Raw genomic sequence first — 13,360 nt, 5'->3', positions numbered from 1 at the left:
TTTCTTCCAATATTCCAAACAGCACTGACATTTCACAGGATGTGCTCAATGTATGCAGTTGGTAATCTCCAGTTCTGCACACACACATATGCATTACAATCTGCAGACCCAAGAGGGTTACATTTAAATTAATGAATAACTTGGCCAGAGATTATTTACATTGGCCCAGAATTTGAAGGCTGATCTCTTGGCATAATCCATTAGCAAGACTTCTTCCCACACTCTTCAGCTGGCAAGTTGTTTTCTCTGAAGGTTGCCAGAAGTGCAAGTGCAGTGAGGACAATGGGTATCATGGACCTTGGTAAATGTTAGATGACAGTCTATGGCTAAAATCTCCTGTCCTCATTCGTGGCTGGGATTTTCTGGTGCCACTGAGAGTGAATGGAGTTTCGGCTGGAATACCAAATTTTCACATCTCACTCACAATGGATCCTGCCAAGGACAAGACTGGAGAATCCTGCCCTTTATTTTTAACTAATAAAATTGAAAGATCGAGCAAGAATCAGAACAATGGACATAGACGGCAAGTTATTGTGAATAAAGTGAGGCCTAAGTCTGATCCTTAAAGAGAAGTGAAAGGGAAGAGAGATTGGATTAAGAAAGGAAAAATAAGAAAATGAATTTTAGGAAATTAAATTTTCAATTTAAAAAACCTGCAGGAATGAAACTCTACAGTTTATATTGGTCCCTTTCTTTGCCAGAGATTGACTGACATAATGTAAACATACAATTCCTCATTAAAAGTTACTTATTCTATTTCAAATCAGCCCAACTTTCCACAGTGAGTTTAAATAGCCACTAATTCAAAAATGGGGTAAGTTCATGAAATTCACAGGGCATGAAATGAGGCATGAGGGTAAGCTACCATTAATACAAAGCAAATTGCAGACTGGCACAAAATGTTCAATAAATAACTTGTGACAATTTGCAATTCTCTTCCCTGCCACAAACTGCTGTGTAATTTGCATATTAATAACAGCAAGCACCATTAAACTCACTGTTACTTTAACAGCAAATCTTGGGCCAATTTGTGAGCTCCAGCTGCTACGTTACAGCCTTGTTTCTCAAGGGCTTGGCATGGAGCTCAACAGTGACTCAAATTCCAAAGTAATCATTATGGCCTGGTGTTATATTTTCAATTTGATGCCAGATTTATACTGATACCATCATAAATCTAGTAGTAAATTCATACCTTTGGAATAAGAATAGTCTTATGAGCAACACCTTAATTTCTGAATAATTATCTGTGCTTTTATCGCATAGGCGTATACTTTATTACTTAGTTAACTGCTATATTTTTAATTGTACAAATTACATGAAGGTATATTCAAACCCAAAGCCTATGAGAGTCCTAATGAAACTCCATGAATCTCAGGCAAATATGGTTTCGCCTCATCATTCTCTTCAACTTTTCCTCAGTTTGAAGGGTCTTTGAATTAATAACTTGAGAGCCAAATGTTATTAGAGAAAGAGCTTTTGCTCAAAGCATTGGACTATATAAATAGTCTGTTTCACAAATATAATAACAAAGGGTTTAGTTATTTTCCCAATAATTGAATTTCCCCACTGCAATGGCAACAATAACACCCCTTTAATAATAACAGTGGAGGAACTTACCTCTGTTTTGATCATTTATCCCCAAGATTGTATAACACAATTCCCACTCAGACTTTATAGAATGGTATATATAAAACACATCAAATGTTATTTTTGAAATAAATTATAAAATAAAGATGTTACAATGTGCTAACTTACAACTCCCTCAGCTCTCAACCCAGACAAATGGAATGAAAATCTGTTCTCTCTCACACAGCTCCAAGAGTTATCCATGAGTTGAGCATTGGCACACTCAACCCTACTTCACTGCAGGCATGAGTCCACATTATAAAACTGTAATTCAGCACCCATTGGCATTGAACCACTGGCCATACACAGCAAGTTCATAAGTGTGCTTGTGCTATGCTTGACCTGTGAGTGATTGATGTTGCCACTGGAGGCTAAAAATATGAATTATATACCCCATCATATGAATACCAAAGAACATACTTTTTTGAGAAGTAAGGAGCATTATTTGTTTTCCATTTAATCACAGAAAACTTCCATTAATGCAATGTTCTCTATATCCTTTAGACAGACAGTAACTAATAGCACATATATTTTACAAAGGAGCTTGTAAAATTATTCACTTTCAAAGATCAATGTGCTAATGTGTTAAGTTACAGAATGTAAATAAACCAAATGCAATAAATATACTTTTTTGTGAAGCAATGCTGCACTATCCAATATATTTACAAATAAAAGAGATTAAGATTGATAGAGATTAGAAATTAATTATTTGTAGTTGCTGAGATAAAGAACCAAATGTCAAGTATTGTTGCTCCATGATTGAAACATTCAGGTTCTTAGATTTCTGATACATATTTGCATTGGTGAGAAAGAAATAATTGGTGGATTCACACAATGGTATATTTGGTTAGTGCACAAATTTTACGATTGTCAAAACTAATTAGCGAAAAAAGAAGCCAGCTGACAGATTAGGAACAGTTTTCATAGAATAGAATCATAGAATTCCCAGTGTCAAGGAGGCCATTAGGTCCATCGAGTCTCCACTGATCACAAACCCACTCAGCCCCTATCCCCGTAACCCCACATATTACCCTGCTAGTCGTCCTGACACTAAGTGGCAATTTAGCATAGCCAATCAACCTAACCCGCTTTTCTTTGGAGTGTGGGAGGAAACCGGAGCACCTGGAGGAAACCCAAGCAGACTTGGGGAGAATATGCAAACTCCACACAGACAGTGACCTGAACCAGGAATTGAACCCAGGTCCCTGGCACTGTGAGGCAGCAGTGCTAACAACTATGCCACTTGATTTCCATTGAGCTCACTCAATTCATTGAGGTAGATTTGACTTGAGCATGTTTAAGTTAACAGAGAAGGCTACAACATTGGGTTTCCATTAGAATAGGGAAGGGGCTATGGGGAAAACAAAGCCAATGCCAAACTGCCACAATACTGGTAGGCAACTTGACCTCCAGGGCTAAAAAAGAAGGGGGGGGGTTGAGGTGGGGTTGCAATTTGATTTCAGGAAATGGGGGGATCTCAGTGAGGCAGAGGGTCATTTTCAGTAGAACCCAGAGATGAACTCCTGTTCCTCCAAATTCCATTAAATAAAATCTGCTGGGCTCCTCTCTGGTTGGATTGTCAACTGATATTATAGCAACTGATATTATAGTGGATAGGCCAAGCTTCATCCAGTACCACTATGAAATGGCAACCATGGTCCTAAGCAATAGGCTAAAAGAGCCTATCATATAACTCAGATTGGCAATCCAGTCACCCAGCACTGAACCATGCGGAAGGTAATTACAATCATACAGTCAGTAGAAACTAAATGGTAAGTCATCTTCAATCATTTTGGGGAAGCTACAGCCTCTTTCCTCAAAATTCTCCTCAGTATTTTGAATTTTTCAGTGAAGTTAAACCATGTGGTATAATCTTTTCTTGAGAACATTCCATAATGTGCACTTTGAATGATAAAAATCGGAGATAAACATCTGCATTTAAGAAAATGCTTCTTAATAAACTAGGAACCTACAAAAGGTTTCTTTATTCCTTTCAACGATCATTTTTAAACGCATCGTTGAAATTTAATTACCTTTCATCGGCGCATTCATTGCCAACATGCTTGTAAACGTTTCCTTTAAAACTGTTGGTCCATGTGAGAAACACAGATGTGGGGGTTCGAGTAGCTATCATTATCTGTGGAGGTTTTTGGAGATCCAGGTTCCCTGAAATGAAGGTGTAAGGTATATGCATGTTAGACAGGGTATAATGCACTCTTCATAAGAGTAAGATTTGGATTTTTCAGCATTTAAAAAATATTATTTATGTTTCAACTTTTAACATATCCAAAAGCCAAACATGCAATATGAGCAAAAAGTACAGCAGCAACTGTCACCAGATGTAATTAAGAACATTGATGGGTATATGCTATTTATATAAGTGCATCTAGTTTGCAATGGATACATAGATATGAAACATGTGATACCAAGAACCAGGAAAGCCAAGAGCAAAAGGTTTGTGGATTCAGACTGACAGTACTAACTGTTACTCAAATAAGCCAATCCATGCAACCATCAGTAATCAAAATTCTTTTCTGACAAGTGCAAGTGAAAGAAAGAACAAATCAAGTAGAGGTGAGGATAATTCAGAGTGGCGGTTGAGAGAAATACACATTCCAGGGAACAGGTGCACTGTAGAACATTGAAAATGCCAACAAAATATCATAATGATCAGTGGTGGTACAATTTTTATCCAGTGTATTATTTATCAATGAGAAATTGATGTTGTAGGGATTCCAGACTCCGCTCTGCTCTGATCCTCTTCCATGGAATTCCTTTAAGGTATGGACATAGGAGGAATATTAATGTTGTATATTAATGCTGCATATGGTCCTGGACTGCTTCAGTTCCTGAGAAGTTGTGAATAATGCTGAACATTGTGAAATCATCAATGAATATCCCCATTTCTACCTTATTAATGGAAGGAATTGATTCTATTGATGAAGCAGCTGAAGATGGTTGGGCTTAGGTCTCCCTGAGGAACTCCTGCAGCAATGTCCTGGCACCGAGATGATTGTTCTCCAACAATCAGAACTGTCCACATGATGATGTAAGAGGAGTCATATGGCTAATAATCTAAATTGGAGATCACTGTTGGACTGAAGAAGCCTACTGTCTTGTGTATGTGTACACAGTTAGTTAGTGTCCAGACCATTCCACTAAACCTTTTAGGCAACAACATACAACGTCCCTATCTTCAAATTCAATTGGGGTATGTAAAAGTGTGCCCCATGTTTTTCTAGGAAGGTGCAATTTGTTTTTCAGTGGGGTAAAAGAAAATATTTCTAACGTCAGCTACCATGGTGCCAGGATAGGGAAATGGGTAAATATCAATTTAATGGGAATTGGATCATGGGTGAAGGACATAGAAATAAATTAACTCAGAGGATATGAGGAAAGGTGGAGAGGAAGTGGCTGCTCAGAACCAAAAGAGAAAATATTGAAAAATCTCCAAAGGTCTACCAACATCTGTGGAAAGAAAATGGAGCCAATGTTTTGAGCCTGGATGACCCTTTAACAGAGCTGAAAAAGGTCATGAGGAGGGGTATGGAATCAGCAGAAGCTGTCACTGGGTTTGAGAGATCATCTCAATGTCAATGACAGACAGGTCCATGAGTTGCTCACATTTACTTTTAAATATGATGGTGGAGATGGAACTGATGTATAGCAGTAGAGAAAATGAGCCAGGGGATTTATTTTGCTCTCTAGTGGGCCACTTTGACAAAGGAGGAATAATATTGCTTGATTGGTCTAATCAGAACTGATGATGAATGACTGAGCCAATTGTGCACCAATGTATTTAAGTTTGTGCTGTCACAACAATTAGAAGGTATCCCAGCAGGATGGTGCCAAATTGAGGGGTCTCGCCAGATTAATAATACATTTTGTGGTCCCCCACCTGGGACTGGTTGTAACAGTGCTTTTTTGAAGGCTTGAGAATGAAAAGGCGGGAGTCATGACTAGGGATGGGAGAGTATTGAGGTTCACTGTGGACAGGATTGTCATAGATGGAAGTAAGATAGATATTGAGAAAATTGATGGCTGTGGAAGTATCATGGGAAATGCTAGGTTACTAGACTGATGGGAGTTTGAAGGTACGGCAGATGATGAAGGGCAAGTTCTTTCCAGAGCAAATGCAGAAAGGAAAGTTGGGTGGAATTCAATGGGGCCAATGGGAAATGGAATTGTGGCAGGCGGGAGGAATTAATCAAGCAGGAGCCAAAATCTAGGCTTCCCAACAGCAGGTTGAGTTTAAGAAATTAGATCCGTGGCATTTCAACAGCAGATCAGGATTTATGGTGCCCAGTAGCAGGAATCTCTTTTCCCTGTGTTTGCATCCCCTTCGCTTGGAGGCACAGTGGCACAGTGGTTAGCACTGCATCCTCACAGCATCAGACACCCAGGTTTGATTCCACTCTTGGGTCACTGTCTGTGTGGAATCTGTATGTTCTCCCTCTGTCTGTATGGGTTTCCTCCACGTGCTCTGGTTGTCTGTCATGGTCCAAAGGTATACAGGTTAGGGGGATTGGCCATGCTAAATTACTCCTTAGTGTCCAAAGATGAGTAGGTTAGATGGAATAGCCATAGTAAATGCTTGTGGTTACAGATGTGGGAATGGGGGGAGGGGCCTTGGTAGGATGCCTTTTTGGAAAGTTGGTGCAGACTCAATGGGCTGAATGGCCTCCTTCTACACTGTATGGTTTCTATGATTCCATGACTACTCATCTTCCTTTGTGCTAGGTATGACTCCAACCAGTGGACAGTCTTCCCCAATTCTCACTGATTCCAGCTTTGCCAGAGCTGCTTGGGGCCACATTCAGTCAAATGCTGCCTTGATGTCAAATGCAATCATTTTCACCTCTCCACTTGAGTTCAGTTCTTTGGCCTATATTTGAATCAAAACTAATAAGTTCAGGAGCAGAGTGGCCCTGGTCAAGCCCAAACTGAGCATTGGTAACTAAATTATTGGGGGATAAGTGCTATTTAATAGCTCAATTGATGACAATTATTATCATTCTGCTGATGAATGAGAGTAGTCTGATGGGGAGGTAACTGAACAAATTGCATTTCATCTGCTTTTTATAGATAGTTTATTTATGAAAAGTTTCAATTTTGATGGGTAAAAACCAATATAATTGCACTGAAACAGCTTGACTAGAGATGCAGCAAGTTCTGGGGTAAAAGTCTTCAGTCTTCAAAATGGTAGTCCAGTGCATTCACCTGTTTCCTAACTGTTTCCTATTACCTGACTGAAATCTGACATTGTGATAGAGGGCACCGCAAAAGACAGTCCAGATGGATCATCTACTTGGCAGCACTGGCTGAAGATGATGCCAAATATTCAGCCCTGCCTTTTCCACTCAAATCACATGCTGGACTCCAGAATCACTGAGGATGAGGATGTTCATTGAGCCTCTGTTTAATTCTCTATTCACCGCGGGATGCGACAGGATTGCAGAGTTTTGATTGGATCTAGTGTTTGTTGGATGAATTAGCTCTGTCCATACTCTTTCCACTGTTTAGCACGTATATGTTACAGCTCTGTTCAGTAGCTTCCTCAAGTTCACACCTCAGTTCCTGAACACCTGATGCTGCTGCTGGCATGCCCTACTATACACTTTATTGAAGTTGGGTTGATACCTTAGCTTGATGGTAATGATTGAGTGGGGGATACGCCAGGCCATGAGGTTACAGACTGTGGTCAAGTACAATTATGCTGCAGATGATGGCCCACAGCACCGCACAGTTGCCCAATCTTGAGTTGCTAGATCTGTTCAGAATCTGTTCCATTTAGTGCAATGCTGGTGCTGCACAACATGATACAGACTTCATCTCTTTCAGGGCTGTGTAGCACTCACCTCTGGCAATATTGTAATGACTGATGCATCTGCAATAGAGTGAGAGTGAGATCAAGTAAATTTGTCATATGTTCATACCCTCACCACCTTCCACAGGCTTAGCCTGGTAGTTTTGTCCTTCAGGACTCAGTAAGTTCAGTCAGTAGTGGTGCTACTGAATCACTCTTGATGATAGTCCCCACCTACACTCTATGTTATTCATCATCTGAGGGAGGATAGTGGGTGATAATTAGTACACAGTTTCCATGCCCTTGTATGATCCAATACCACAAGGTTTCACATGTTCATAGTCCGTAGTGGAAGGCCGCCCTCTCCTGCTTGTAAACTTCTGCACCTGAAGGACAGGGCACACCCAGGGTTGGTGACTGAGGAGTCTGGGACACCAGCTGAAAGGTAAGATTCTGGAAGCTATTCAATCAGACTACTGTTTCGCCAGACAGTGAGACAGCTCTCCCAAATTTGGCACATGTCCCTAGATGATAGTTAAAGGAATGCCTAGGCTGGTTGTGGCTTTGTGATATCTGATGCTTGGATCTATGCTGGGTGATCCACTTGGCTTTTTCTTCTTGTACTCTTCTGTTGCAATGTTATATGATGTCAAAGCATGCTAAGGCAGTAGATGGCAGTATTGTGAGTCTAGGGTCATGTATGGGACAAACTGGATAAAGGGTATCAGTGAATGAGCTGCATCTACTGACAATTTATTAGTTTCACCATCACCATTATTGATAATAGTTTTTTGACCCAGATTTATTTCATTACCAGCTGCTATTGTGGGATTTAAACTCATGTCCCCAATTCCAATTGACCAACAGCTCTTAGAGGAGGAACTTCCACCCATGATGGAAACATGCGAGTGCAAAAGATAAGGCTGAAGTATTTGGCATCATCTTTAGCCAGTGATGCCGAGAAGATGATCCATCGTGACTGCCTTCTTCGGTCCCCTCTACCACAGATGCCAGTCTTCAGCCACTTGATAGAAAGCCTCATCTCAAGGTAATTGACATCGCAGAGCATGCTAACATGCTACAGGACCATGGTTCTGGGTGGGAAAGGATGTTACAGCTGCTGCTGCTATTGCTCACTAGAGGCAAAATTCCACTCAAACACTTTGCAAATACAAAGATTACTAATTTAGAGAATATAGTCATTGTCTAACAGCTTTCACCTTATTTAAAAGGTGCATGATGCAGACTGACATGACTGCAAACACAAAATGTTCAAAGCACACCAAAATAATGGCCCAGAACTGCCAATATCCAGGGATCCGTACCACGGGGATACCCCAAAAGATACACTTCTGGAACCACCAGGGGACCCTAGGCATGGGCTGCACTGCAAACAGCAAACATCCAGTAAGTTTAAACTTCCACTGGGTAACTACCCTGCACTGGGAACCATCTGATATGCCCAATTAAATTAGAGACTTCAGATTGTCCCACTTTCTTTGCAGAACAGTCACTCAGGAAAAGATAGAAGGATCAAAATTGCTTCTAACTCCTGGATAACTATGGTGCTGACCCACACATACTCCTGACACCTCACTGGAAACCTCAACTATCTCACTGGACCTCCTAGCTATGCTCCTGACCTCCTGACTACCCTACTCACTCAACTACTTTCCCGATTCCTGACTAACCGTGCACTCCCCACACCCAACTACACCCAACACCATGACTAACTCCCAATTACCCACTGACTACCAACCGACCCTCCCAAACCCTATACCTGAGCCCCCAGCTCCAAGATAACATACCTAATGCGCAACTACCCTCCCAACCACCCACGCAACTGCCTCCCCCAATCTACCCCCCTCTGACCATCTGACATCAGCCAGTTTATCCTATCCTCCTGATCCTTTCCAGCACCCCCCTCAATCCAGCCTACCACCAACCACTGCACCCATTTTACCTTATACATATATTCTCTGTCTGGCTTCTCAGTATGGCTTGGAACATTAAAGTTATCTGCTGTACAGCAGCTGGTGCTGTAAAACGGGGATATGGGTTCACCTTCCCCAACACCATTGCCCTGCATGGGAGGAGTCCAGGTTCATGGAGGTTGCACATTTCTCACCAGGTCTGGGTCAGTAGAATAGGCAATAAATGTGCAACTCTTGACCTGGGTAAGTAGAAAGGAATAGAGTGGCAATTGAACTGTGACTGCTGCTCCTTAGAGATTCAGGCCCAATTAAAAAGCTCTGCCTGAAGTAATATCACAATATTTTGATAAGTTGTGTTCACAAGCAACAAATGAAAATTAATTTCAAAGCACATGAATGTCAAAGCTACCATCTGAAGTCAAGCAAACTGGATTCATTGATTGTTGAACCCTATTTGGCTCTGATTTTATATAAATCACAAATAAGCATGATTATGCATTGTGGACATTAGTTGCTTTCGGCATCGTCTGGAATATTTTGTGTGTACGTTTGTTGGAACAAAGAAAGAAAGAAACTATTGAATAAAATCAACAGCACTTGGAACAAGTTGAATCTTAAATGCAATTAAGAGATAAAATTCTGAAACCTTTGCATTTTTTCTTCAAGGCCGCTTTGCTCTGCTCAGCCACCGGTTGAACTGCGATGAGATATTTGGGGTTGAATTCTGAAAACAAAGAAATGAAATGAAGGCAAGTAAGCACAAGAGTATCACAGCTGTAGCTAAATGGCAAATTGAATGTGTGGTTTATCAATAATACCAGGAGCCATGGGATTTTTGTTGTGTAGTACTAAAATTACATCTGAATGTCATAATTGAAATCCCTGTAGACCTGAATAGACTTGAATAGCTAAACTGCACCTAATTTTGCAGAGTAATTACATGCAATGTATTGGAAGGGAAAGTAAATTGGAGACAAATCCATCTTGCAGCTTTATTTGCCTACCTCCAAACAGATGTTGTAAGTAGCATTGGAGGAGGCGTTGGAATAGTTCCTATCAAGTGTAAGTAATACAGGGTATATGATGGCCATAAAAAAGGTTAAATACATCAAAAAATGTATCTAATATGCAGCCTTCAATTGACTGTTGTGTGAAAACTGCATATAGATGATTTTATGACTACTCCCTCCATTCAATATATTCATTATGCAGTAATACAGATTACATAGCTGCCACACAATTTTAAGCAAATGAATTATGGTTTAATGATGCAATTGAGGATCTTGAGTAAACCTAATACCCGAAGACATTCATTCCATAATGTAAATAATAATTAAGTCATTGTGCACGCCTTGCCCAAGAACCATGAATTGGTACTAATATTATTTGCTTGTAAATTCTAACAGGATTTGACAACTGAAGTTGGATAATTGAATGAATACTATGTTGACTCCGGCACTAGGTTTCATTTGCAGTTTAAGCCATCAGGTCCATTTCTTGGCTCAGTAGCTGGTGCAAGTTGTGAAAGAGAATGGCATATTGGAATCTCTTACAAGTGCTTGAGTTGTAAGCTTCAATGTGTGAAGCATGTGTGAAGATTAGAAATCTTTCACACTTGCAATAGTAATAAGAGTTTCACTTTTGTCACGTGAGTTCCTATTGCATGTTCTGCATTTGTTTTACTAAACATCAGGCCTGTTACTAGAATGGTATGAAACCATAAACTAGAGGTTGGAAGAATTTAAGTCCTAAAAGTGTTCAAAAAAAGTTAAAGGTTTTTTATCAAAATGCAAAACCCATGACGAATGTTGAAGAAAGATTTTGTATATTTTGCTTTCGCAAAAAATGTAAATGCAATGATGTATATATACCTTGAGCTTTGTTTTAATCTAATGTAATTCACATTATGAAAAATCTTTTTTTAAACATTTACTAATTTGTTCATAACTTTTCAATAAATGGGTCCAATTTGCATTGATATCTGCAATCATTTAAATATTTGTTCAATTTGCATGATTCAAAAATGACAGGCATTTTGAGAAAAAGCAGATCAAACAGTCGGCATTTTGTCATTTTATAACGGAGTTAAGAATTGAGCCAATTAATGGTCAAAGATATAGCATAAATGTAAAGTTATATTTCAAATGTTCATGTACTTTAATTCTCAAGTCATTAACAGAATTTTAAGGAATTTGTTGCTAAGGATTTGCTATTCATTACAGATTTGCTATAAACGTCCTAGGGTGAGCTTAAGTGTTCATAGGATTCTCTATTCCAGCACAGGAAAATGAGAACAACTTTACAAATTTGACTTACAATATTTTTACTACTACAACCAAGGAAAATAGCATTATTTCTGTTGGAAATTACATAAAATACTCCATTGAACAACACAGAATGAGCTAGGAAATATGTCTAACAGTTTTATTGAACAAGATCAAAATTGACTGCAGAACATTTTTTATTTCTTTCAGAAAATATCATTTTCTCTTTGTAATGGATTGAAAAAGCCCCAACTGCACTCAGAATCTGAAAACACTGCATACTCAGCTCATCACCAAACTTGAAACCTTAATTTTCGCAATTATTCCTGAGCCCATATTAACAATTGGAGTTAAAAGCAACTGGATGCATTTTTATTGCTCTTCGTTTGACTAGGTTTTGAGGTTTGATCAAAATATTCAAAAGGAAATTGGGTTGCTATCTGCAAGGTTATGGCAATACAGCAGAGGAGTGGGACTTGGTAGAAAGCTCTTTGTTATGATCCCAATTGATGTAATAACTGAAGGGGAAGATTCCAAAACTGAACCCTAGCTCAAAATGCTTTAACTTTTACTTTTTCTTTATAAAGCATAGAGCAACAGAGTCAAAGACAGCTAATTAGCTTTCACAAAAAAGAAAATGGGGGTGATTCTCCCGGCCTGGAAGGCCTGGAAGCAGGAAACCTTAGCAAAATTCATGATCAATGTTCAACCAATTGTGATTCTCCCAGGACAGCTTTTTTGACATAATCAGCCTCACGCTGGAAATCAGCATGAGGCTAATTACAATATGGAAATTCCAATTTCCATATCATTAGTGACCCCGGGTAGTATTGTCCGGGCTTGCTAGTGTCTCCTTCCCCGTCTAGGAGAGGTTGCCACCAAATGGGATTAAAGCTGGTCCCAATGAATGGGGACCAGGCATGATCACCCTGTTGATGGGGATAAAGACCATTGAGGCCCTCCTGGGAGATCTGGGATGGGGTGGGATGCCCTTAGGCAGCAGTGCTGACCTGGCACTGCCAGCTTGGCACTCTGGCACTGCCCACCAAGCACCCTGTCACTGCCTATCAGGTACTGGGCAATGGCAAGGGGGTGGGGTTAGAGAGAGGTAGGCTTTACTGGGGCAGGGCCGATTGCTCAGGTGACTGAGACTGGGAACCCCAGCTGAGTGATTTGAACGGACTGTAATTTGAATGGACTGTGATTTGAATTCACTGTATGAGTTGGCTAGGAGAGAGTATCCAGTGTACCTTGTTCTCAACTCTGATAAAGATATAAATTAAGATTTTGTTTCAATGCCCCGAGTGCCCTTCATGTTTTCCGTAGATGCAGGCCTCATCAGTGCCTTATGATAGACAGCAAAGGCAGTCAACTTTATTACAGAAGTTGTGAGGCAACATTGAGGTTATGGCATTGCCTCCTTAGAAATGTGTGTGATAGTGACGGCACCCTTTCAATGAGACCAAAGAAGTGCCTAGGCAGTTCGGCTGAAGGAGCATTGAATCAAGGCCACCATGATGACTTTGCCTCCCTGAGGGTTTCTCAATTCTGCCTCAAAGTTTTCAACCTGTGCCTGCCTGCTGGCCCATCAGATCCATCAGTACAGTCTTCCTCTGAGGCCTGAGGAGGTGCCTCAATATTCACACCCTCCAGTGGGTTCCCCACCCTCCCGCCTTGACACATTGTCCAGACTGCAGCAGACACTGACAAGCGACACATGCTCTGGAAGA

The 13,360-nt window shown here is 40.3% G+C and overlaps 1 protein-coding gene across 32 annotated transcripts in view; it reads right to left on the bottom strand.

Moving 5' to 3' along the window:
* abi3bpa (ABI family, member 3 (NESH) binding protein a) overlaps positions 1–13,360 on the bottom strand; it is a 343,447-nt gene that overhangs the window by 267,099 nt on the left and 62,988 nt on the right. For all 32 annotated transcript variants that reach the window (XM_080203511.1, XM_080203521.1, XM_080203530.1 and 29 more), the window contains exons 3-4: positions 10,013–10,090; positions 3,660–3,792 (exon numbers count right to left, since the gene is read on the bottom strand). In XM_080203511.1, the coding sequence (XP_080059637.1) occupies positions 3,660–3,792; positions 10,013–10,090 (211 nt within the window). The remainder of the gene's footprint in view (positions 1–3,659; positions 3,793–10,012; positions 10,091–13,360) is intronic.

Source organism: Carcharhinus amblyrhynchos, chromosome 15, assembly GCF_965287045.1.
Source record: "Carcharhinus amblyrhynchos chromosome 15, sCarAmb.v2.hapA, whole genome shotgun sequence".
Lineage (NCBI taxonomy): Eukaryota > Metazoa > Chordata > Chondrichthyes > Carcharhiniformes > Carcharhinidae > Carcharhinus > Carcharhinus amblyrhynchos.
The sequence above is the reverse complement of the archived record's forward strand: the minus strand, read 5'-3'. Positions and strand labels throughout refer to the sequence as shown.